We start from the raw sequence: 26,434 nt of genomic DNA on the forward strand, positions 1-26,434 counted from the left end.
TTTACAATATATTATAAATATTTTTTTTTATTAAACTATAACAAGTGTGAGAAATTGTAACAAAGTGAGAATGAAATATTAAAAGAAAACAAAATTTTATTCTAGCTGATTCTTCCAAGATTTAAAAAGACAGTGAAGAATTACACCTGAAAAAAAAAATAAGAGATGTACACATTAAAGCAGCAATGAATAAATTTCTTCAAAAATAAAAAACAACATACCTGTTGCCACTGAAACATTCAGGGAGTCAATGCCTTTATGCAAAGTGTGAGAGGGGTAAATTGAAATAAAAGTATTGCATAGTCCTTGGATGATAGGTGAAACTCCTCTTCCTTCATTGCCTGCAATCATTCAAATTTTTATAAATAACTTTTAAAAAGTAAAAACAAGTATGAGATTTATTTTCTTTCTTCTTTTTCTTTATTACTTGAATTGTTTTGAATTTTTTTAAAAATAATTTTTGGAATTTTTGTCACATTTTTAAGGATGTTGTAAAATAATTTCACAGCTGAAAATTTTCCTTCTTACCCTTTAAAAACGTATATTAATTAGTTAAATAAAACCTTAAATCCATAAATTGATAAAGAATGTGGTTAGGGGTTAAGGTTAGTAGACAGATAAGGTTGGGCACTTCCTGCGTTCATTTTTTACACTTAAAATGACAACCCTTATTATGACGCCACATACTTCACTCCAGAACCAAGCCGTTGTTTTCTTTATTTGAAGTCACATTCTAGAATTCCATTAAAATATTAAAATTATTTAAATGCAACTTCACAAAATGATTTTTACCATTGTTACTTTTTTTTTAATATTATGTAGACAGGATATGGATGACATATTTATTTAGTGATCTAATAACATGTTTTTATTGCTAGTTTAAAAAACAAATGTATGTTCATTAAACTCTAAATAGAAATATAGTATAGTCAATAATGTTTACGCAGTTGTAGAATTATTTAAATAAAATGTCATATTTTGATTAACAATAAAGGCACATGTTATGCTAATATAGAAAATATATAAATAGATTGTTTATCAAAAATCCTAATCACATACTTTAAAAATTGAACTTCTGTTCAGCACTTAAATTAGGCATTCACAAATAGAAATTTGGATGTTTCAAACATTATTAAAACAAATTCAAAAGATGATTAAAAGATTCTTGCATCACTTTTAGTTCGAATTGTAAAGTTACAGAAAATTAGGAATGAAATTACAAAAATTAAATATTAGAAATAGAAAATATAAATTTAGTAAATACAAATTGCAATACTGATTTATTCAATAAAAAAACTACTCTAATGAATTTTATTTATCACTTACTATGGCATAACATTTATTCGCATGAAATTTGAATAAAATAAAAAATAAATAAAATTTAATGAAAGTACCAAGCTGCACTTTTTTTATATAATGAATTAATAATTTTTCTGTTGATGTATGTCATCATAACTGGCTGTTTTTATGTTTGGAAGTTTCAAATTCGCTTTAGAAATGGTTTATTTTCTGATCTGTTGGGTAGTTAGTGAAAATTTAAAAAACTTGCTGTAAATTATTATTATGAACTTTCATTTCAAAGTTTTCACCCAATTAGGCAGAATTTCAATAAAAATGTTGTTAGTTAATTAGCTGTACACAAATTTATATGAATTGTTATTAAAATGCATTCATGTAGTTTTTTTTTATTTTACATGTTTTTATTTTTTATTCTGATGAAAAAATGTTGTTTTATATCACAAAACTTTCAGTTTCTCCCTTCGAGTTTGCCCTACTAGTCTTAGACCAGGACATGAAATTTCAGTTCAGCTGTAAAGGTACTAGTCAAACAAAAATCTTTGCTCTCCACTATTTTGTAACAATAATAAAAAGTTTGAACAATTTTTTAAATGTTAGTTTGAAAATCCTTTGAACTGAATAATAAAAGAATGATGAAATATAAAAATCAAAACATATTGTATATTTCCAAACATAAGCGAAAAAAATGTGAAAAATTTTTAAAAGCTAAAGGGGGGATGAAAAGCTTGGCTTAAAATTGGATTCACTAACTTCGAAAAATTCCAGGAGGACATTCCCAATAGAAATGCTTCTCCTTTTGTCAAGCATTAACTATAATCAGTAAATATCATGAAATGTACAGACAAAACATAAAATACATAAATTGAAAACAGAATACTTAAATGTAACAATTGAAAAAGAAACACATAAAAAGGATACTGCTGAATGAGTACTATTATTTTTTGATCTTCTAGCTAACCTATGTTTAGGTGAATAACAATATACACCGAAGAGCCATTACATTATGACCACCCTCCATCTATAACAATGGGCTTGCCCAGGTTTTCATGGTTTCTCGCCCAGGAGCAATGTTTTCATGGGGCATATTGACAACCATAATCCTCATAGAACAATCCCTGACGTCTGTAAGCTACTTGAACATAGTTGCAGACCAGGTTCACCCATTCATGGCAACAGTTTTTCCTGCGGGGGATGGTGTTTACCAACAGGATAATGCACCATGTCATAAGGGTCGAATCGTCATGGATTGGTTGGAGGAACATTCCAGTGACTTTCAAGTCATCTCTTGGCCCCCAAATTCACCTGACCTTAATCCAATAGAGCATTTGTAGTCCTACTTGAAAAACTAAATTCGTGCTGCCACGCTACCCCCTCGCAATGTGAGGGAATTGCAGGACCAGTTGGTGAGCGCTTGGTACCAGATACCTCAGACTACCTATCAGCACCTTGTGGAATCAATGCCACGGCAGGTGCTAGCAGTTTTGACGGCTAAAGGTAGTCCTACATGTTATTAGCAGGGTGATCATAATGTAATGGCTCTTTGGTGTATAAACAATAAAAAAAGAACACAATAATATCCAATAAATTTCATATCAGATTATTCGTACGGAACACATGCCCGATAATGTCATCAAATGCCACTTAGAGCGTGCCCCAATTATGAACTGTTTTTTCATGTGGTTTTGAACACAGCATAATAAGGAAACGCTCCTGGCCGAATGACAACATTGTAATCCTATAATTTTAATCCTGATGATATGTCTCGACTCCCCTAAAAGTTTCTCACATTATTTGCTTCATTGTAAATTTTTTTATGATAAAAAGATTAAGTGCAAAATGTTATTTTTTAATAAAGTAGAAAAAAATATTTTGGGCAAAAGTAAAATAATTATAAAAAATACAGCCATGTTGATACTAAAACAAGTATAAATCAAAATGAACAAAAAATTTCTCTTTATTTTGAAGTTTGTTTTGAAAATAATTTATTAAAATATGAAATATTATAGGTTCACATGCCTAGAACTAGAATTGTAGGCTCTCTAAGTTTAAAGTCTAAAACATTTACTAATTTTTCACATCCTGTTCCATTATTATTGTAAGTCTTTGTAGAAACTATATTCCAATTCTGAGATATCATAACCTAAAAGAAAAAAAAGTAGTTAAGATTGTATACTGATAAAATGAATAAATACATATAATAAATACAACTGTAGAAAACATAACAGTTGAAACATTAAATGAATCAAGCATTTTACAGGAAATGTTATATGAAACAAAAAAATTTGTGTGATCAATACATTTTCAATACATACATACAATAATACACTTTCAATTCTCAATAAAGATCAGGAAGATTTTTTTTTATGCAAAACAATCACGCTAGAGCCTGTTATGAGTCAGGGAAATAAAAGCTTCACAATTTTGTGACCAATGGCATGATTGTAGCAATATGTTCAGCATTGTACACAGATCGTCTTTAATTCCCAGGCAAGCTGGTATCCATCGATCTGAAGCTTTCTGAGTTTCAAATTTCCATTGTTCTTCACTATCTCTCTCTCTCTCTCTATATATATATATATATATATATGTATAAGTTCAAAATGAAGAATAAAACAAAGAAAAATTATAGACATATGAAAAAAAGGGGGTGGGAAATAATAAGTAAAAAAATAACAAACAACATATTATTTAAAAAAAAAAAAAAAAAAAAATGAAATTTTAATTAAAAAACCGGAAAAAAAGCCGGAAAAAAAATGTGCAAATCCATTTCGGGCAAATCCGTGGTTAAAATTATCTGCTAAAATTTTTTCTTTGTTAATTTTTCCATGTGCAAATCCATTTCGGGCAAATCCGTGTTAAAATTATCTATTAAAATTCTTTCTTTGATAATTTAAATAATTTTTCTATGTGCTAATCCATATCGTGCAAATCCGCGGCTAAAATTATTTGCAAAGCAGGCAATTTATGTTTCTCTTCTCTATTTTATATTTTTTCTTAAATAAACATCTATCTTCTAAAACTATTTATGATCAATTTTTAAAATTATCCAGTATAATATTACCTTGCGCACATCCATTTCGGGACCAACCTTGGTAACTAACAAATCAAAACTCAGAATAACAAATCACTTCAGCAGTGCAGTAAGAACGACACTTTAAAACCCTCTTGTTACACTCAATTTGCGCTTTTGCTTTCAACTTTTGTTTTCATATTTTGTAATCTGGCAATCTTTCTGCGAAAACATTTTTAAATCATTTTTGAAAAATATCAGTCCATGTAAGTTGTTATGATTTTGCTACTCGCTTTATAGTCCCCCCTTTTTAATGTTTTTTCTTTTTATTTTATTTTATTATCTGTTTTTACATGTTATTTTTACTTTTTATGATCTATTTTTATGTTATTTTATAAAAAAAAATTTTGAGTGCTCCTCACACTATTGTATTAATATATTTTGCTTTGGCTTTATTGATACAATATCAGAAAGCACTCTGTTTTGCGGATATAATCGTGTGGGCTGAAGAAAAGATTATATCTTTTTTTTCCGGTTTTTTAAAAAAATTCATTTTTTTTTTTAAATAATATGTTGTTATTTTTTTACTTATTATTTCCCAACCCCTTTTTTTCATATGTCTATAATTTTTCTTTGTTTTATTCTTCATTTTGAACTTATCTAATGAGTGCTGTTTACTTGCAGCTTAAGTGCAATAAATGATACTTATTGTTTTTCTTAACTTTCTTAGTGTTTTCTTGTATTTATTTATTATATATATATATATATATATATATATATATATATATATATATATATATATATATACAGTGAAATCTCCTGTTATGGATACTCCTGCAAAACGGGCGCCTCTCAATTAGGACATATATTTGTAATTCCCTGGGAATATTCTATGAATAAACCATTATGTACATTCTCCGCAAAGTGGACACTTCCGTATCCGTAGCGGACAGTCATTTTGGTCATGAAACGTTATTTTCTCTCTTTAAACCACACTACTTTTTCTAAATTTGAAAAAAAAAAAAAAAAAAAACTATTTCTGCTTTAAATTGCAAGGGAAAAAATGCAACTTTTCACCATTTTTAAAGCATGTAAATTTTTTGCATTATCCATAACTGAAAGTATTGTTAAGCTATTTTACTACTGAACAACTCACTCTTTCTCCTACATCACCTTGCCTTATCTTAGTAAAGAAAGGAGAGAAAATGATACTACTCTCCTGAAATTATTTGGACAGTGGCATCTTTTGATCTTTTCATCTGGACCACAAAAGTTATGAGACCCCTGGAGTTGAAATGACATCTTAAATGCTCTCAATGCTTCTTCCTCATTAAAAATTTCGTTAATTTTTCTTATCAATTTGAAGACTGTATTTAACACAGCTGGGATAAAAAAGAGAACAGAAGTATAATCTTTGAGGTGTTCATATAAATAAAACATTTATTCAGACACTTGATAGCTGATGTGAATAATCTATTCCATAGGTTCTCATGACTTACAGGTATGCATTGCTTTTTTTTTCTTCTTTGAATCCTGGGAGGTTTACTTTCAAGAAAGTATTAACCACATTTCCTTTCAAATGATAGGAAGGTGTAAGGGAAAGTAAACCTAATAATTAAAACCGACTGAAAGATGCTACTCGGTATCATATGTCTAACTTGAGTATCTATGCTAGTAGGAAAATTATATTCATTTATCTGTAGCTACTTCTAAAATTATGTATTTATATCAAACTTCTTAATATATTTTTATCTTTCTCTAAGACTTTAACAGTTTATCAGAATATCAATACATTCAAAAATATTTCTGTGATATCTAAATCTAAGTAGTTTAAAATATATATCTAAGTCTGTGTTTTAGTCTTATTATTTAAACAATAAAAAACACTAAAAAGTAAGAACATTTTAAATTACCTTGATAAAATATTCAAGATTTTCAATTTGATAAATATCCATAATTTCCAAAGCTCCAGAGCTAGCTTTACTGACAGTTGGAGACATTTTGCAACTGCCAAAAAATAGTTGTTATTAATAAATTATGATCTTAGTAACTAATATATTTCACAATATATTTCTACTGTAAATTTTTTTTCCAATGGCTTTTCTCTTATTATGAAACTTTAATATTGCACTTTTATGAATTCCTTCAATATACATAGACTGGTACCAGGAGAAAAAGCATTATGCATGTTAAAATTAATCCTAAGCTCAATAATGGGGTAAGCAACATTCACGGTGATCACTAATGTTTATAAGGGTCCCAACAAAACATATCGAGGGACCATTTAAGATTATTTTTAAGGGACCCTTATGAAAATGAATCTCTAAGGATCTCTTTTGATTTACATTTAAATTTCATTCCCAAAAACTGTCAACTTAAAATTAATTTTATGTCAACAGAAAGAAGAAGATCAATGCCGAAGATCAATCACTAAACATAGTCACATAGATCGTTCCACATATATTTCAAGTTACAGCATCCATCTATATTAGGAGTTTATGCAAAAGTTTGCATAAACAATGAACAAGTTGATGTCAGTTATGGTACTTTTAATATGAGCATCAATATTCTAGGCCCTAAATTATTTTACAGTCACCTTAGAACTGCAATGACTCAGATAGAGTGCTTGCCTCCCAATGAGATGACCCAGGATCAAGCGCAGCGATTTCTGGTCAACATGAATTCTGCTCCTGGCTTGCAACAACCACAGTGCTGATGTAAAGTATCCTCAGTGGTAGAAGGATCATGGGTTGGAATTCCCCTGCCGTCAGGATAAAAAGGAAGTTTTTCTGCTTTCCGTGTAACACAAATGAAGGCTAGTTCTTTCATTCAAAATTTTGAAGACTACTGACTTAAATATTGATAATCTTGAACCCAAGAATGGGTCCCCCATTTAATGCCGATTACAATAAATAACTAAAACAGTCAAATTAGAAATACAGTGGAATCCCGATTTTACTTTTTCTGTCGGAATAGCATTAAAAAAAAGTATAACGTAGAAATGAGGTAAAAAAAATGTAAGATTATTTGTCATAAATTAACATTTACGATATGAAGTACTAGAAAAAATGTGTCATCTTTAAATATTTTTTGTTTTTAGACACAATTATAAAAATATTTTTCTCAATGCTTACTATTGTTTGTAAATTTTCTTTATGGTTTACAACTGCATATGTTTCAAAGTTTACATGTTTTCAAATTCTCGATCAGTTGTCTGATATTTTTTGCACCAATTTATCGTTTTCATCCCCATCATCAGGAACGCATTAAATTAGAGAAAGGAAGAAAAAGTAATGGGGTGTGGTTAGCATCATCGACTTCAGACATAGACTTCAAAAATAGCCTTCTTATTTAAAAACAGATTTTTCGGAGAAAAAAATTTAAAACATAGGGGGAAAGAGTAATATTTTTATCATATAAGTATAGATATAATGTACAAAATTTTATTTTAAAATAAATTATAACATACAATAAGAAAAACCGTAATGTACATAGAAGTAAAAACCACTTAAATATTTATTTAATAACATAAATGCAGATTAATTACATGCTTCAATTAAGGAAAATTTATAGGGTTTAAAATGAAGACAACATTTAATTAAGAATATTTGGTATGATTGTTAACATAGCACTAGAGCTACACTAATGATCTACTAAAAAGGATCTTGGATTCATCCTCAATGATTATCTGAAAGCTAATGAAAAATATACAACCTGCTTCAGGATAAATATACTTAGTGAATTTTACAAGTTTTCAAGAATACTGAATATTAGACAGATTAAGAATAAAGCCCTCTTTATACTACAAAAACTGTGAACAAAGTGACAAACAGTCAAAATCTAAAAATTTGTGTTTTCACCTATTTTTCAATTTTACACGTCATATATAATTCCATTTTCTTTTTTTAAAAATAAGAGTTTCAAAAACTATGTGGGAATCTATAGAAATAACTGGCAAAAAAGTGACTGACAAAACAACATGGATTTATGAAGAAATTGTGAGAATAAAGCAGATCAAAAACAGTGTTACTCATAGTGGAAATGAAAGTTAATGTGTCATAAAAAATATCAGAATTTTAGAGACCTACATAAATTCAAAGTAATGTCTACTGAAAAATCATAGTTGTTGCTCTTTCACAAACTTCACAAAAAGAATAATGCTTAACAAAATAATATAAACATACCTATTTCCTCTGACAGTAAAAATCTTCTTTACACCAAAGTAATATGCAGATCTGATAATAGCACCTACATTCATTGGATCCTAGAAAAAGTAAAACACTTAATAAAGATGCATAGTAGCTCTAGTACCCCTGCCCAATGCTCAGTTGCTTGATGCTATTTACCTATTTGTCATTAGTGCATTTGCTCAACAACAGATTGGCAAATATATTTGATCAAAATAACCATTACCTTAATAAAAATACTAATATTATGATAAATACAAATAATGTAGTGAATATAAATTAAGTAATGAATGTAAACAATATAATAAAGATAAATAAATCTTATAAAAAATGTAAACAATATTATATAAATGATAAGGTAAAAAAATAAAAAGAAACTAGTATAATGATCGATCAAAAAATATTTATGAAAATAAATCTCCCCAAAAACAACAAACCAACAATAACCTTTTACTTTTGCGTCAGACAGTAGATGTATATATCATCCATAACAACTGATTTTTCTTACACAGAAGAAGACAAAACACGTCCACACTATTGTGAAAATGTACCAGTGAAACAAATGAATTTTTAGGACAAATGAGTTGTAGAGAAAACAGAGTCTGGCAAATGACCAGTTTATAAAGTTTACATAGTTTAACAGACTATAAGATTTATGATAATTTCAATACAAACACATTTAGCTACCTTACATGCAAATGTCCTTTGTTTTCCTCTAGGTTTCATTTGAAGAAATCCATAAAAGAAACAAAATCCTCAAAGAGTAGTCAAAGTGATATGCCCATTGTTCAATGTTCACAGATAAAGTTTCTTTAATTAAAAAAAATCAGTTAATCTTTTAAAATAAATAATTTACCCATAACTGCAAAAATTATGGAAAATACTGATTTGTATTAACACCATTAGCTTCAATTTTATTTTTTATAACAAGATAAAATAAACATTTAGAAACTAGATGTTAAAAAAAAAAAAATCACAAATTTGCAATATTTATTTTCATAGAGTGGAGACAAGAACAAACGCCCAGTTTGCAAAGTGCATTGGAAAGTAAGCCTGCATAATGTCTTTTTATGAGTATAAGTAATAGAAAATGTGTCATAAATTGTGCCTTTTTGCTGCTTTCAGGTTCTATTTTCCTTTTTTCAAGAACCAATATCCCACTGTTTTCAAATTCCTTTTTTTTTTAATTTAAATTTTCTTTACTCTTTCACAGGAATTTTTTTTCAAGAATAATATTTTTTATTTCTTGTATTTATCATATACTTTGTTATTGAACTATAACATGTAAGCCAATTTCTGAAGAGCATGAAAGTAGGTCCTTAGGGCACTCTCATATTGCGCTTTGGTTTAAATTCGCGCGCTTAAACTCAGCAGTACCAAATCACCTGACAATGCAAAATATTGACAGGTTCTGTTAAAAATGGCCTCATTTTGCTGTACTTAGATTTTCCTAATTATATATTTCACGCATATGTTAAATAAACTAGATACATTTGATATTTCTTCCAATACTGGCCAGGTTTCTGCTGAATGCATCAGCATGCAAAAGAAATTAAGACTGGCACTTATTTAGTCAGCATATAGGAGGAATCATATAGTCTCCTATTTTTGATGGCCTAAAGATTGAGCCTTCTAAGTAACAAGTATAACTAAATCTTTCATAAACAATTCATAATAGTTTTGATCATGTTGATCAAAGTTGAAAGCATATGAATTAAAGTCAGTGAATAAAGTCAGAAAGTGCCAAACATGATTGAATTTTGTAATTTTGATTAACAGATACAGCAACTACTAATTGATATAATCAATTCACAACAACAGTTTACAAAACTGTGACACTTTACCAGCTTAGTCACTCTCCTCAACAGAACTTGGTGGATAACTTGAAATTCTGACATAAATGCTCCTTGTAATGACCTGCAATTACTTTGATGTCTTTTAAAATACAAGTTTGTCCATCCTGTCATATCTGAGTGTAGAATTAGTTTTTTGTAATCTAAGGGGATCGATTTTCGGCTCTCTCTTTGGAGTAACACAGTTGCACTAGAGGAATGGAAAGCTTTAAAAATCAATTTAACAGACGTTTTGTTTAAATTGTAAAGTAGAAATGTAATGGTTTTTAATAAACTCAAATTTTAAAAAAAAATCTCACTGCTGATACACTTATTACTTATTTATCTAGAGCAGATTCTTAGTTTTTATTTTCTATACTAGAACTTGATTCAATATTTGTAGCAGAAGAGGTTTCAGAATGAACGGATTTCGCATCTTATACCATATCTATTATAAAGTTGCAGGCATTAAATGTCAATAACTATGCAAAATAAGGAATCAAACGAGGCAATGATGACATAGACAAAATGCAAAAAAAACAGAGAAATCAGCACAAAGCATCAAAATTCATTTAAACTTAAATAGAGTGCAATTGTATAAATTAAATTTAAAATGAAGACTAAAGACTCTGTATTCATTTAAAATATCATAAAAAATTTTAATTTCAATATTTAATCAGAAAATATATTATTTTAATTTTACTCGTTACAAGCTTTTTTTTAATAGAATTCCTATTTTTATAAACATATAAACTTGTTCGACTGGTTGACAACCTAAATGTCATTTAAATTTTATTAAATCTCGATTATAATACTTTTTTTTTAGCATTTCGGACAAAAATAACATAAGGGCAAGTAACTTTTGAGGAATTTTAAGAAACACAGGGCGTTTCAGTGTACCCTAATATATACACATACACAAACAAGGGTTTTAAAAAATGCAAAATTTTTAAGAATCTGAACCTATATTTTAAGAGCCATTCATCATAAAATAGGAATGAAAAGTAGCATAACTGCTTTTTGCTCTTTTGTAAAATTTCATAATCTAATTAAATGCCAACAAGCATTATTTAGGCCTATCATGAACTTAAGTTTTTGACGAAAATAAATAAATTTCCCTCAAGACATCTTTTTTGCCAATTACTTATTTTACATAGAGAATTATTTGATTGCAAAACTTCTATCCTAAGATTTGTATGAGATAGGGTAAGCAAAAAAATTACTAACCAAAATGTCCTCCAAAACAAGCCACACAGGAAATTCACTAGGTGCTACTTCAGATCTATAGGGAAAAAAATAAATTTCAGTATTGAGAAAATTTCACATATACTTATATTTTAAACTAAACTTTATGTAAATCATTCATAGGTAAACTTACTCAGTTTCTTTCCACTCGAGCAATTGTATATGTTCAGCATCAAGACAGACACCCAACATAAAAAGAAGAATTCTATTATAAAAATAGTGTTAATCACAATTAAAAATTTGTATTCACTTGGCATTCCTGTATCTTGAATATAAGTTCAACTTTTTTTATCTAGGAAATGGCCCCAAATGTAGCATAACATTTGATTTAAAAATATAATTTAAAGAGAGGAACTGAATTATTTTGGAGTCATTATATGGATCCTAAATAATTCCCCAAAAAGTATTTTATGCAAAATAATAAGAATAAAAAAAAATGGAAAAATTATACAAATGGAAAAATTAAAAAACACATGCATCTTCCATTTAAGAGAAGTTACACTCAAACACTGAGTTTGCTAGAACTTTATTTTCATAGTTTTGCTTAACCCTATTCTCTTTTCGCCTAGTTTCCATCGGTTATCTGATTTTATTTAGAAAATTGGAAATGTACTGCAAAAGTATAATCAAAGAAAATGTCTCAATAATTTTACCAGTAAAGACTTGAAAATTGACATTATTGTAAAAGGAACTACAAGTCACTCACTGCATGTATACCTCTTATGACAGTTTTGCAAAGAGGACATTTTTGATTTCCCTGTACACCGCTTGGGCACTGTATTTTCTTACTCCAATCTACTAATTTTCCTGCATTTTTCAAATGTTTACTTTGAAAAAGTAGAGCAAAATCAGTTTATATTTATACATATATATATATAGCTATTAGTCTTTTTTATAGCTATTAGTATATTTAAATATTTCAAATGGATAACTATTATATTTTTTCCCTTTACCTAATACCAATAATGTAGGTGAGTTTCAATAATGACTAAACTTATATAAAAAGTAATATTTGTTTATGATTTTGTAAACAAATGTTGCTATTCGGCAGATTTTTTTGGCCAAGTATTCGGTACTTGGCCAAATCACTACGCGTTACATCAATAGTTTTGAATTCTGGCATAGAAAATAATTTCTAGATCTCAAAACAGTTATTATATTGGTATCAACATGTCAGCGTTGTGCAAGCTATAGTGTTTATTATAATGTTAACACAAAAAGAAATACCTTTTCCTTTTAGAAATTTATGATTAAAAAATATATAATACAGAAAGAAATTTATCAATCATCAAGCCATCAAGTGCTTCGGCTCAAGGCTTGCTTTAGTTCTGTAGGTGAAATAGGAGAGAGCTGTGCTCACTAAATTCTACATTCACTAGTCCTTCTTATTCACAGCTACCATATAAAATTGAAGACTATTCCACTCAATAGTTTTTTCAATGTACTGACACAAATGTCATTGAATTAACTTCCTACACTAAGTCTTAGTTATCTCTAGAGCCCGGATTTTGATGACCTAAAAAATCTCAATTAATGCCCTTAAAAAGTGCAAAAAATGCCCTTACAAACTGCAAAAAATGCCCCTAAAAGTGCAAAAAATGCCCTTAAAATGCGACAATTGCGCTAAAAATGTCTTATGACATGACTTAAATAGAAGTAAAAATATTGAACTAAAACAATGTTTTGCTCTTTAAAATTATTATGAGTCGCTTCAAAAAATATAAAGCAATGTAATACTTGTTCTACGTTCATTAAAGTTCGAAAAATATGTTTTATATCCTAAAATAACAAAAAAAAGGAAAATATATTGACTCCAAAACATTTTCATTTTGTATAGAAACTTAAATGAATATAACAACTTCCATCTCATAATATTACTAAATATCAGAATTACAGTGGATTATTAAATTTTTTTTTTAATATCTTGAAATGTAAACGAGCGTCTCTTGTCTGAAAGCAAATTTTTATACCAGGAGAAGCTTCTTTCAACGTCTACTGATGTTATTGGTGCGTACTTGAAAAGGACGGTCACACTTACTGACAATTCTTCTTCAATTTAAAAAGATGTTGCTTCACCTTTTAATATCCTAGAGATTTTCTTCATTGTTTGGAAGCCAGTGTAATAATAAAAAATTATAAAAAATAATAAAAATTAGAAAAAATTAACAAAAAATTTAAAAAATGCTTCAAGGAGCAAAATACGCCCCAAAATTTAAAGAAAATGCCCTATAAATCTCAAAAAATGCTCTAAGGGACAAAAAATGTCCAAAAATGCAAATGTCATCAAAATCCGGGCCTTAGTTATCTCTTATATTTAGAGAACAAAATGAAGAGGAAATTTTTTTTTCTTGATTAAAAGTTAGTTAAATTGGCACTTGTTAGAAGATTTTAATTTTTTATTAGTCCACAAAAGAAAAATATGTTTAGTAAAAACATTTATCAAATGTGTGTAGAATGATAGGCGGAGCCTATAGTTTTAACGGCAATGGGCAAATCAAAACATCTTTACTGAATTTTCAAACTTTTGCTATGAAATCCACTGACATTTTAAAGCAAAAAGTCATACAATTATTAATGTAAATTATTACAAACTAAGAAATATATTACATGAAAAAACTATTATGGTCAAAAACCATTAAAATAAATTATTATAACCATAGCTTAATAACTCTTTTAAATCATTACAACTACAATTGTAAAGACATAAAAAAATTAAATAATGTAAAATATCACAAACATTTCTAATTTTAAAATTTTATCAACTTGAATGAACTCGTAATAAAAGAAAGAGAGTTTTGGGATCTGTAGGTGATCAGCCATTTGGCCACCCCCTAGACCAGGGATCAGGGTTCGTGATTTTTTTGATTTTTTAAAAAAAAATCAAAAGAATCAGATTTTTTTGATTTAAATCGGATTTTTTTGATTTAAATCAGATTTTTTTGATTTTTATTCAAATACACTGTAAGAACTTTAATCTATGATTAAAAAAATTATAAATGTTTAATCAAATTAACTTTATTAAAACTGTATTGTAACAATATTTTAGAAGTTCTAACTAAAATAATTTTTCATTATAATACACGGCTTTGAATGCATAGCAACCATTTTGAAACAAATGCATGATTAAACTTTAAAGACTAGATGAAATAGAGAACTTAAAGAATACTTCAGGGGTCTGTCTGGGTTTTTCTGAGAGGTACCTATTTCGTGAAAATTAAAAATTATATTAAAAAATCAACACAAATATAGTAAAAATATGGATTTATCGCTTCTTACGAGACACAAAAATAAAATTTTAAGAAAAAGTATTTTGTGTGATTATTCTATCACTTTTCCTAAAGTTGAATTTGTAAAGGTACCATTAAATGGTAGTAAATTTGGCTTGGACAGACCCCTTTACTTTATCTATTAAAACAAAGTTTCAGTTAGCAAACCATAACTTTAATATAAAATTGTGATTTCTTTTTTTTTTCTCTTGATTTTTAAAATGACAAAATAAATGTAGCAGACTGTGTTTATAAATGTAGTCATTCATCAAAAAATAAATAAATATTTAATCTATATATTTTTATACTGAAATATTCATTTTTAATTCTATATCGAAATAGATAAGTTAAGCTTAAAAAAAAATTAGAAAATCTATGTACTCATTTGAATTTTTTTTCACAAAATTTCTTAATAGAAAATCAGATAATGTCAAAGATACTGTAAACATATTATGAGAAAAAAATACCAGTTAATAACCCTACTGCATCAAATAGACTTTGAAAGAATTTGAAAGGGAAGAATGACACTATATTGGGAAAAAAACATCTGAATTCATCAGCCCTTTTTTTCTTTTTCTGTTTTTGGCATATTAGGGTAATTTATTTTTAATATAACCTCAAGCTCCAAAAATATACATTTTCCACCAATAAAATATGATGTAGATTTTAATTCACGCTTTTTCATTCAAAATGTTGAATTTTAATTAACATTATTTGTATTATTTTTTGAAAAAAATTCATGTTTATTAATAACTTTTTGCAGCTATGCAAGTCTTTATTAAGACAGCATTAAATGTTTACTTTAATCTGTACTCAAGAATCAAAAGATTTTTAAAAATGTAATTTCAAATATGTTGGAATTTAACACACACCAAGAAAGAAAGTAATTTCGTTAACTAAAATTAATTAATGCAGCAATTTATTTAAATTAAATTTTAATACTAAGAAAAGAAAATAATAAAAGTATCAAAAATTAAAAACACTGTTTCTTAACTTTTAAAATCAATATAGATAAAAAAAATTAGTTGATTTAAATCGTGATTTAAATCAAGCTGATTTAAATCAACGAACCCTGCCAGGGATGGGCGAACTTTTTTAGTCTAAGGCCAAAAATCGGGGGGGGGGGGGGGAGTTTGGTGGACCGAGTAAAAACTTGTAAAATAAAAATAATAAAAATACGATATACAAGTTTTTATTCAAATATTTAATGAGATGAATGAAATTGCTATTTCATTTTTAAAAGCTCCTTATATTGAGGTTCGAAGTGAGATGTGCTTATTTTAAGGAACCAGGTTAAATGGTTTTCCGTTAGTCTACTTCTGAAATGATTTTTTCTAAGGTTCATAGTTGAAAACACTTGTTCACATATATAAGATGAAGCAAACATAGCACTGATTTTCTGGGCATGAGATATTAAATTTCGGAAACTAGCTTTTAGTAATGATTTGCAAAACTCAAACATCTCTAGAGGCAACACTAATGTGCAATCTTTACATACTCAATAAATAATGTTAGAACTCGCACCGGCAGAAAAATCAGTTCGTTGGAGCTTAAAATGCGCTGTCTGCCACATGTGAAGCACAATTCACCGATGTTAAATTTCATATGTCTGATCCTTGAGAAAGACAAACGCTAGTTGGAGCTAATCTGCGGCTATTCTATAAAGAACTTCTGCATTCAAAATTTTGCCAATTGAAGCTGTCTGTGCTAACTATTTCAATCAATTCCACCAATAGAGAAAGTAAAAAGATCATCAGTACTTTGTTAAAAAGGAAAGAGATAAAATAGCTTTAAACAAAGTAGACAAAATAATGGATGTAAAATGTAACTTGTTTATATTCGCTAAGGATCGGCAAGTTAGAATTCTATCCGCGGGCCGGATAATACCTTCCGGCGGGCCGTAGTTTGCCCGCGGGCCGTAGTTTGTCCATCCCTGTCCTAGACACAGCCCTAATGGCAAATTAGTTAGATTCATAGAATTTTTAATTGGAAGAATTTGTAATCTTTAATATTTGAAAACTCCTATATATTGCAGTAAAATTTGCACATTCTCAGAGTTGTAACTAATTTTTAGTATTATTATCTTTTTTATATATACAAATCTAGCTGTGATATTTATATCTGTACCATTTTCTCTCCACAGTATATTTTACAGCAAGAAATAGGAAAATAAAATTATTTTGCTTCATTCAAACAGGAAATCATAGGCATACATCTAGATAAAATCAGTAGAGACAAAATGTAAATCATGCAAATCAAAATACATAATCAACAGTAGAAGCTTACTTGGTGAACAGCACCTGGTACTAGATATCTTAAATCTTTAGAAATAACATTTTTTATATCTATTTTAAGAGATCTTGCCATCCTTATTATCTCTGTTCTATGTGAAACACATTCATTATTGTTTTCTTCAATTTTATTGTCTGTTACAAATAACTGATTGAACTTTCTTCTATTTTTCAGTAAGGCTAAATATACTGGATGTACACCAAAGAGTAATTCTCCTCTATATTCAAAAGATGTGCTTTTTCGTAACCTAAAGAACAGAATTTTTTTTTTTAAATAAATAGTTTAAAAAAGCCAAAAAAACTAAAAATACAATAAAAATTGAAAAAAATAAATACATAATTGATGAAAATTTCAAAAAACACTATACACAAAAAATAGAAAGAAAAAACTTATTTGGGAAGTCCATTTTTCCTTCATTATATTCCTACTGACCATTTTCTATCAATTAATTTTTAACTCTCTCGTAAGAAGAGGCTAATTCTTCCCAAAATATGTAGCTTTATGTTTTAATGAATGGTGTTTTAATAAATATTCACAATGAAAAATAGAATTTTGTGTGCATTGAAAATAAATTGAGGATTTAAGTTAAACAATATCTTATCTTTATTGATAAATTTAATATCTCGAGGGTAATTAAAAACATTCTATTTGGGGCAAAAGCAACTATTAACGGCATTAACAGACCAAAACGAAATCTAAATGTTAATCAAGCAACGACAATGTCACTCCCAGACAGTAGCACATCTAGATTCTCAGAGGTTTCAGGTTAAACACAAACGTGGGGTTCCCTCAATAACTGAAAATCCGATACTTTTATTAGGGAAGTAATGAATACTCAGCCCTTTAACCGAATATTTGAAATATTATTTAGAAATTTTTTTTTTGACTAATTTTGTTTGGGAGAAATTTAATAAAGAATAAAACAAATTTTTTACTACATGTTATTAGAAATAGTTTTTACACATATTTGTTAAGTTCTAAACATTGTTAATTTATGTTCTGAAAAACACATGGAAAAGACAAATTTGAAGAATCGAAACTGGATTACTTTATTCTGAACCATGAGTTTTTACTGCTCATTTTTTAATAATATTCAGACACGTCAATTTCATCTCTTTTTTTTTTAAGACTTTACATTTTAAAAATTAAGAACTTTTTGGTTTGTTTCAAGTTTTTTTTTTTTTTTTTTTAACTATTGCGAAGAATGCTAATGAAGCATTTCTAATAGACTTTATTCTTTAAATGTCACTTTTTTCTTGTATAGTAAAACAGATCAATAGTAACAAAAAATACTATGATTCTCAATGTTAAAGTTATATTTCTGAACTAAGAACAATTTCTTGTCTGTTTCTCTTTTGATTTTTTGTATTTACTTTTCTTTTTATCATCGTTTTTATTATGATAGCACTTTTTAAAGAGCTTTTCTAGTGAACATCATTCTTTTATGGTCACTTTTTTCAATGTGAAGAAGTCAAATTTAAATTTTTAGTGTTGAATCTATCATTTCAAAATTAAGAACGAATTTGTTTCGGTTTCTATCTACAGGGTGCGTAGCCAAATCTTTGAATCAAAAATAAGCACTTTTTAAAAACTTTTCAAGCACTTTACAAAAATTTTCAAGCACTCAAAAAATTCATATTGAATCAATGATATTATTGAAAAACAAAAACTTTTTATTAACACTTTTTGCATTAAAAAAAAAACTCAAAAAGAAACGGACGTAAATCGCAACAATCAGTACTTTCCCACATCACCAAGTGAATTCAACTTGACTCTGAACATAAGTACCCTTATCCCCTACATCAAAAAAGTGTTAGAAGTAAAATAAACAAGAATAAAATTATAAATTAAAAAAGAAAAACATTTAATAAGGATCTGACTCTATCCGAATTGGAGCACTCGGGTTTCAGTTTCGAGTGTGCGCGCATGCGCAAGTCATAACATGGGTACGACATTAAGTCCATGTGAATGATTATGTAGCAAACATCCCATTTTTCGAGAAATGCAGGGGATCCGCCAGATATCAGTGAAGGAAGAAAAAAAATATTCGTGAAAAAAAAGCACTTCTTAAAAATGCCAGCTGAAAAAAAGCACCTTTAAAAGCTTTTAAAAACGAAATCTCCCTAAAAGCACCTTTAAGTACTTTTTACAAACGCTATGCACAAACGCTACGCACCGCTACCACCTAGCTTTTTCAAAAAAACTTATACTTTTATAATAATGCAGCAATTAAGAGTACGCCACACCACAGGAGAAACTTTTCAACACTAATTAAATTTCATCTCCATTACTAATATTATATTTTTTTTCTTTAAAAAAAGAAAGAAAGAAAAAGTGAGTTCAGGAGAACCTAGATTAAGCCATTAAGTTTCTGTTGCAGATATATTTTTTTTTTCTTTCAAAATATCAAAATGCAAATTAACTATTGGAAGAGAACTTCTCTATTGCATAATCCTAAATTATTGTCTTATAATTTATTTTCATTTTGATATTTAATAAATTTCTTCCAAGTATTTAAAACTTCATGGTTTACTCTAGGTTTGTTGGAACTTATTTTTTCTATACTTTCAATTTTAAATTAGTTACGGAGGTGAAAAAGAATTTACAATGAAAATTTTCCCCGGGGGTATTGTGTCCTCTTAAGAGGGTCTCTATTATACTTTAATCTTCACTTTTTTCTTGAAAATACTGTAATTGAAAATGTGAAATGTTGAATTTTTCTATAACAAATCTGCTTAAATAAGTCACTGTGCTTAAATATGAATTTGAGAAGAAACAAAAAGTACTGTTATTGATGGAATAAATATCTTATTAAACAAGATTTTACCTAAGTACTGAAAATTAAATTTTAGATTAGCGGAACTACGAGAAAATTTTGTTGTAATATAAATTATTGATTTGTGGAAGTCCTCGAATAAATGGTGCTCAGATTTGCAGAAGAATCATTGCAATACTTATTTCAGAGGGACCAGTGGTAATTCCTGATCAAAAAAAGCAGATATCCACTTTGAGAAAAAACTACTCAAGGCAGAAATGTAACTTTTGTCAAAAGTTTGACAACTTATGAGAAGAGTGACGTGCAACCTTTTTTTTCTTCTTGAAATTAAAAATATTTTAAATTTTCAGTGATCGAGGTAATTGTTCCGGGTCACTTCTGGTGTAATTACTGATCACTTTGTTCTTTTAATCTTTTTTAAAATGACTTTATACAACAGTAATTCACAAATCAAACATTAGATTGAATAGAAAAATTCACAAAATACAATTACCGGGGTTTCTTTCCTTTGATTCATTATGAGTTAAAGGAAATTACCATCTTTTCATATTCCTGTGGCAGATAATACAATCTCATGTTCTGCAGGATATAAGAAACAGTTTCCACAAGTCTGTTAATGAATTTTTAAACTTCATTAACAGAGAGTGTGTAAAGGGCATTTCAAAAGTCATAACACAGGCATCTGGACAAAATTTATTGCTAATTCTTAAAAGACAAAATATATATATTTTTTAATTTTTTGTAGAAATTTTGAAGACATGTTCAAAATTGTAGTTTTTATATAAATCTAAAAGAATTTTATAACCAATTTTCTTTTAAGAAATTGATTTTAAAAAATTGACATTTTTGTGGGATTTTAGACCAGGCCCCCGAGATAATTGTCCTTGTCTTCCCCTCCCTTTTGAATAAGGCCTTGTCTAGTAGCAATAGTTCCAACACTTGAATTTTCAGTTCCTTGAAATAACTTCAATAAGTTTTGATTTTATATTATCTTTTTTACCATATATTATCTTTTTTACCATATATTACCTTTTTCAAATTAAAAATTTTTTCCTATATACTTCAGCTATCTGATAAGCTTGGAAATTATAATTTAAAAAATCAGCAAATATCAAATCAAACTGCATGCAAAGCAGGGTTCGTTGATTTAAATCAGCTTGATTTAAATCATGATTTAAATCTTGATTTAAATCAAATGATTTTTTTAAAAAAATCATTGATTTAAATCAACTGATTTTTTAAAACATATATATATTGATTTTAAAAGTTAAAAAACAGTGTTTTAAATTATTGATTCTCTTATTATTTTCTTTTCTTAGTCTTAAATTTTTTTTTAAATAGCTGCATTAATTAATTTTAGTTAATGAAATTACTTTCTTTCTTGGGTGTGTGTTAAATTCCAACACACTTAAAATTACATTTTTAAAAATCTTTTTATTCTTGAGATTGAAAGTACAGATTAAAGTAAACATTTAATGCTGTCTTAATATAGACTTGCAAAGCTGTAGAAAGTAAATATTAAACATGAATTTAAAAAAAAAAAAAAAAAAAAAAAAAAAATTCAAATAATGTTAATTAAAATTCTACCTTTTCTAAATTAAAATTTTACCTTTTCTTAAAATCTACATTATATTTTATTGGTGGAAAATGTATATTTCGAAAGCTTGTGGTTATGTTAAAAAGCAATTACCCTAATATACCAAAAAGAGAAGAAAAAAAAGGCTGATGAATTCAGATATTTTTTTCCTGATATAGTGTTATTCTTCCCTTTCGAATTCTTTCAAAGTCTATTTGAAGCAGTAGGATTATTAACTGGTATTTTTTTTCCTCATGTTTACAGTATCTTTGACATTATCAGATTTTCTATAAAGAAATTTTGTGAGAAAAACAATTTCCAATGAGTACACAGATTTGTTTTAAATATTTTTTTAGCTTATCTATTTTGATGTAGGATTAAAAATGAATATTTTAAAATAAAAATATTGATTAAATATTTATTTATTTTTTGATGAATGACTACATTTATAAACACAATCTGTTACATTTATTTTGTCATTTTAAAAATCAAGAGGAAAAAAATCATAATTTTAAATTAAAATTATGGTTTGCTAATTGAAACTTTGTTTTAATAGTTAAAATACAGGGATCTGTCCAAGCCCAATTTACTACCATTTAGCGGTACCTTCACAAATTCAACTCTAGGAAAAGCAGTAGAATAATTTAATAAAAGACTTTTTCTACAAATTTTATTTTGTGTCTCATAAGAAACTATAAATCCATATTTATACCATATTTTTGTGTTGATTTTTTAATATAATTTTTAATTTTCACAAATTATGTCTAAATTTTCACAAAATAGGTACCTCTCAGAAAAACCTAGACAGAAAGTCTGAAGTATCCTTTAAATTCTCTATTTCATCTAGTCTTTAAATTTCCCTTATGCATTTATTTCAAAATGGTTGCTATGCATTCAAAGCTATGTATTATAATGAAAATTATTTTAGTAAGTTAGAGCTTCTAAAATATTGTTATAATATAGTTTTAATATTTATTTAATTTGATTAAACAGTTAAAGTTTTTTTAATCATAAATTAAAGTTTTTACAGTGTATTTGAATAAAAATCAAAAAAATCTGATTTAAATCAAAAAAATCCGATTTAAATCAAAAAAATCTGATTCTTTTGATTTTTTTTAAAAAAAATCAAAAAAATCACGAACCCTGATGCAAAGTCAGCTAAAATAGAAATGATACCTTCAGAACTTTGTTTGTCTATAGTTGCAGAAACAAAACAAAACATGATTACAAAAAATAAATTTTACGGTGATTACAGTATATAAATAGGAACTATCTCTAAAAACAATTTAAATTTTATGTTTATTACTTATTTTTGATTGTCCTTATAACTAGAAATGACAATGATCAGAAATCACCCCTCAGCTTATAGGGGCAGATATGCTTCAGTGCAACTAATTTTAATGTTTACAAAAGATGTGAAACAATTAATCAAATGGTTACACTGTATTTTGATAATATACAAAGAAAGTAATATAAAATATCTATTAAAATAGGGAGGAGGAACTATGTAAAATGAGCATTTTAAGGAACCCATATTTGAAATTACAAGTACAATAAACAGTTTCAAACAAAAATGTTTTATTTTATAACAGGGTTTGAAAAAACCCGGGGATTTTTGAAAAAACCCAACCCGCCTGGGTTTTATTGAAAAAACCCGGGGAAAATTGGGTTTTATTTGAAAAAACCCGGGGAAAATTGGGTTTTTTCATTTAGTGCTCATAAATTTTACTGTGAAAATATTTTTATTTATTAAATAGTGTTGTTATAAGTAAACACTAAAATTTCATCTGACTTTTACCTGTAATAAAATTAAACTGGAATAATATTTAATGGTCTTCCATGTTTTTATAATACGATTAATAGAAAGTGAAATTAAAATTATGTATAATTATAAAGAGTATTAGTTACTTATCCCTTTTTTCAAATATTTAGATAAGTATATGCATTTTTAGATACATTATAACTTTATAGTTTCAAAAAACAAATTGATCTTAAAATTATAAAAAAGCATAAATAAAAAGTTATAGCTTATTTTTTTAAAATCAGAAAATAAAACTTTAAATTTGTTTATTGTTGTTTAATGTATCACTTAATAAAAAAATTTTTTGTTTGCTTTCAATATTTTTAAGCATGATTAAAAGAAACAAAATAAATTGTATTCAAATGAAATCTTAAAAATAATATTTAAAAAATATTAAAAGTAATATTTTAATTTTTAACTGTTTTCTAATTGTGATAAACTTTCTCCAAATAGTTAAAAATTGTCAGCAGATGTTAAGAGTTAACTTAAAAAAAAAGGTCCATTTTTTTCCTTTATTATTATTATCATACAACATATTCAAAGTGTCTACATTTCTCTCTTAGATGGTGATGCACTTTTACGAGTTTTGTAGCTTTATCTATTCCTAATTTATTTCGAAGTTTACTCTGCACCAAACCAAAAGTTGAAAAGTGTTTTTTGATGGAGACAGAGGATGCTGGTGCTGAGTGCAAAGAAAAAAGAATTGACAGAAATTTTGTGGAAGCTAGGAATTTTATTTACTTATTATTAATTTTTTTTTTGCCATAATTTTCCACTATTTTTTGATGAAAACTGTTGAATAACAGTGTCAAGCATCATTGATTTTGGAAAGTATTCAGGATCGGAAATTTTGAATGCCATAACACCTGGCAGAAATTCTGGATGATGCTTAGAAAGACAGTTTTCTGCTAATTGGTCTTGTTCATCATTTAAAAATTGTCCCCTTGTTTCGGGATCCAGGATGCATATTCTAATAAATGATGTGGCTGAACAGCCTGATTGAATTTTTTTACAAAATGTTTATGGGGTTCTAATTCATCACACGATAGTAAGCTAATTCATATTTCAACAGCTTCTGAAATTGAAATGTTTTCTGATTGAAGCTTTTTTAAAGCTTCAGAAACAATTGATATCTTTTTTCCCCCAATTGATAGTTTATTGGTAAAGCCCAACATTATTTAATATTTTTGACACATTATTAGATTCATTTTGATGTTCAAGAACAATCTCTTCATATTTATGGTAATTATTGGCATAAGTTTTTACCTGCTCACAATATGAATTCCACCTAGTATCATTTAGTCATCAAGCAGTTTTTATCATTTGCCCATCCATGTGCTTGATGCACATTTCTAAAATATTTGTTAACTTCAACCATGTGTCCAATGATAGTATTAGGAGATACTTCTTTTTGAACCAAATTAAAAAAAAAAAAACCAATTTGTGAAAAAAACCACTTGGGGAACCCTGGTTATATATATTTTATATTAAGTTTAAATAACGCATTATCACTAATACATATTTGAATCTTCTTTATTGTTAAGTACATTATGTTTCATAATTTTTTAACTCAAGAATTATAAAATATAAATGCAGTAATATAAAAGGAACAAGTTTATTAATCTTTTTGTTTTCACACACATTTATTTACTATATTTATTAAACGTATGGATATTACCTATTATAAAATTATAATCTGTAAATATTTATAATCAGAAAAAAACTAAAGTTAAATAAGTTAAGTTAAATAAAAAACTGAAATAAATATTTAATGGTCTTACATGTTTTTTTAATAAGATTAATAGAAAGTGAAATTAAAACTACATATAATTTTAAAGAGTATCAGTTACTTGTCCCATTTGTTTTCAAATAATTAACTCTAGGAAAATGATTTCATTTTTGGATAAATAGTTTTAAAAAGTTCTCTTATAAAAAGTTTTAGCTTTTTTTTTTAATGCCAGAAAATAAAACTGTTTAAATTTGTTAATGTATCACTTGGTAAAAAAAAATTGTTTTTTTTAAAAAATTTTTTTAAACATATGAATTAATAATAATAACCTGCTTATTAATATATAAAGCATGCAACTATATTTGAAAAATTGATCTTTTGAGACCATATTATTTAAATTTTTATTTGATTTAATATTATTAAAATATTACTTTTTGAAAAAACCCACTTGAAGTTTTCAATAGTACCTACTATAAAATTATATGAAGATTCGAGTTTCTTTTACTTTACTAATATTAACAACTTAATCATATAAATCATGTAACTCTATTTGACAAATTTATGCTGCACAATAATTATATAAAAGTAAATGCAAAACAATAAATTTTAGTAAAAAAAAAATTTTTTTTTGAAAAAACCCACTTTTTGTTCCAAGTGGGTTTTTTCAAGGTGGGCCCACCCAATAAAACCCGGGCGGGTTTTTTCAAAGTGGGCCCACTTGGCGAACCCTGTTTTATAAACTAATCAGCAAAATACGATAGAGTAAATGTAACTTGTACTTCAGTAATATGTTTTAGGATATCTGCCAAGATTTTAAGTTTTATTAAAATTTCAATAATGGAATAAAATCCTATTATTTGTAGCCGCCTCCTTTACAATTCATAGTTACTTTTATTATGAAATAAAAATTTTAAAATTAGAAAATTTAAGAACTGTAACCTATTTGAGTCAACTCTATTATTTTCACAGTGATCTTCTGAAACTTTATTCTTATTCTTCTTTCTTTTCTGTCCTAAAACAACGTCAGACGAAATTATTCTATTAGAAAAATCTTCATTTATATTTTCAAAAGCTTTTTTAAAATTATTTCTGTATGCAAATTCATTTTTAAACTTTGAAGGCTTTCGGTGAACTCTTCGAGAGAAAGCAATTTCCCAAAAAGGTTTAAAAGGAAACTGACACAGCCTAAAATTCCAATAAGTAACCAAAGACATTATTCTGCAAGAATGTTAGTTAAGAAGAAAATTTTAATCTTCTTATTAAAATTCAGAAAACTATCTTTACTGTTCACCACTTGCAGAACTCTAAGAAATATATTTTCACAATAAATATGAAAAGCAATTATTGGTGAAAATAGAAGTAATGATAAAAAAGGAAGATTGAAATGTTCATAAACAAACACACGCTTATTTGTTTACTAG

The 26,434-nt window shown here is 27.2% G+C and overlaps 1 protein-coding gene across 2 annotated transcripts; it reads right to left on the reverse strand.

Moving 5' to 3' along the window:
* On the reverse strand, positions 1–26,434 carry LOC107452212 (rRNA methyltransferase 1, mitochondrial). 2 transcript variants are annotated; one of them, XM_087167621.1, is made up of 9 exons: positions 25,953–26,434; positions 17,126–17,378; positions 11,707–11,762; positions 11,556–11,610; positions 8,494–8,573; positions 6,223–6,316; positions 3,316–3,439; positions 222–341; positions 1–146 (listed from the first exon to the last, which is right to left on the reverse strand). In XM_087167621.1, exons 1-9 carry the CDS (start codon positions 26,225–26,227, stop codon positions 97–99), a joined length of 1,107 nt encoding a protein of 368 aa, XP_087023747.1. In that variant the 5' UTR covers positions 26,228–26,434; the 3' UTR covers positions 1–96. The 2 variants fall into 2 exon arrangements, with proteins under 2 accessions (XP_087023747.1, XP_087023748.1); XM_087167622.1 differs by having other exon boundaries at positions 11,707–11,758; positions 17,125–17,378; positions 25,953–26,433.

Source organism: Parasteatoda tepidariorum, chromosome 7 (genome assembly GCF_982258835.1).
Source record: "Parasteatoda tepidariorum strain Cologne lab strain chromosome 7, Ptep-v5.0, whole genome shotgun sequence".
Classification (NCBI taxonomy): domain Eukaryota; kingdom Metazoa; phylum Arthropoda; class Arachnida; order Araneae; family Theridiidae; genus Parasteatoda; species Parasteatoda tepidariorum.

Excerpts from the sequence above, each read along its gene's own strand:
- LOC107452212 (XM_087167621.1), bottom strand. The coding sequence starts at position 26,227 with ATGTCTTTGGTTACTTATTGGAATTTTAGGCTGTGTCAGTTTCCTTTT. Across the intron at positions 17,379-25,952 it reads AATAGAGTTGACTCAAATAG|GTTACGAAAAAGCACATCTT; the intron begins GTTACAGTTCTT and ends TCTGTTCTTTAG. Across the intron at positions 6,317-8,493 it reads TTTACTGTCAGAGGAAATAG|TTGCAAAATGTCTCCAACTG; the intron begins GTATGTTTATAT and ends ATTTTTTGGCAG.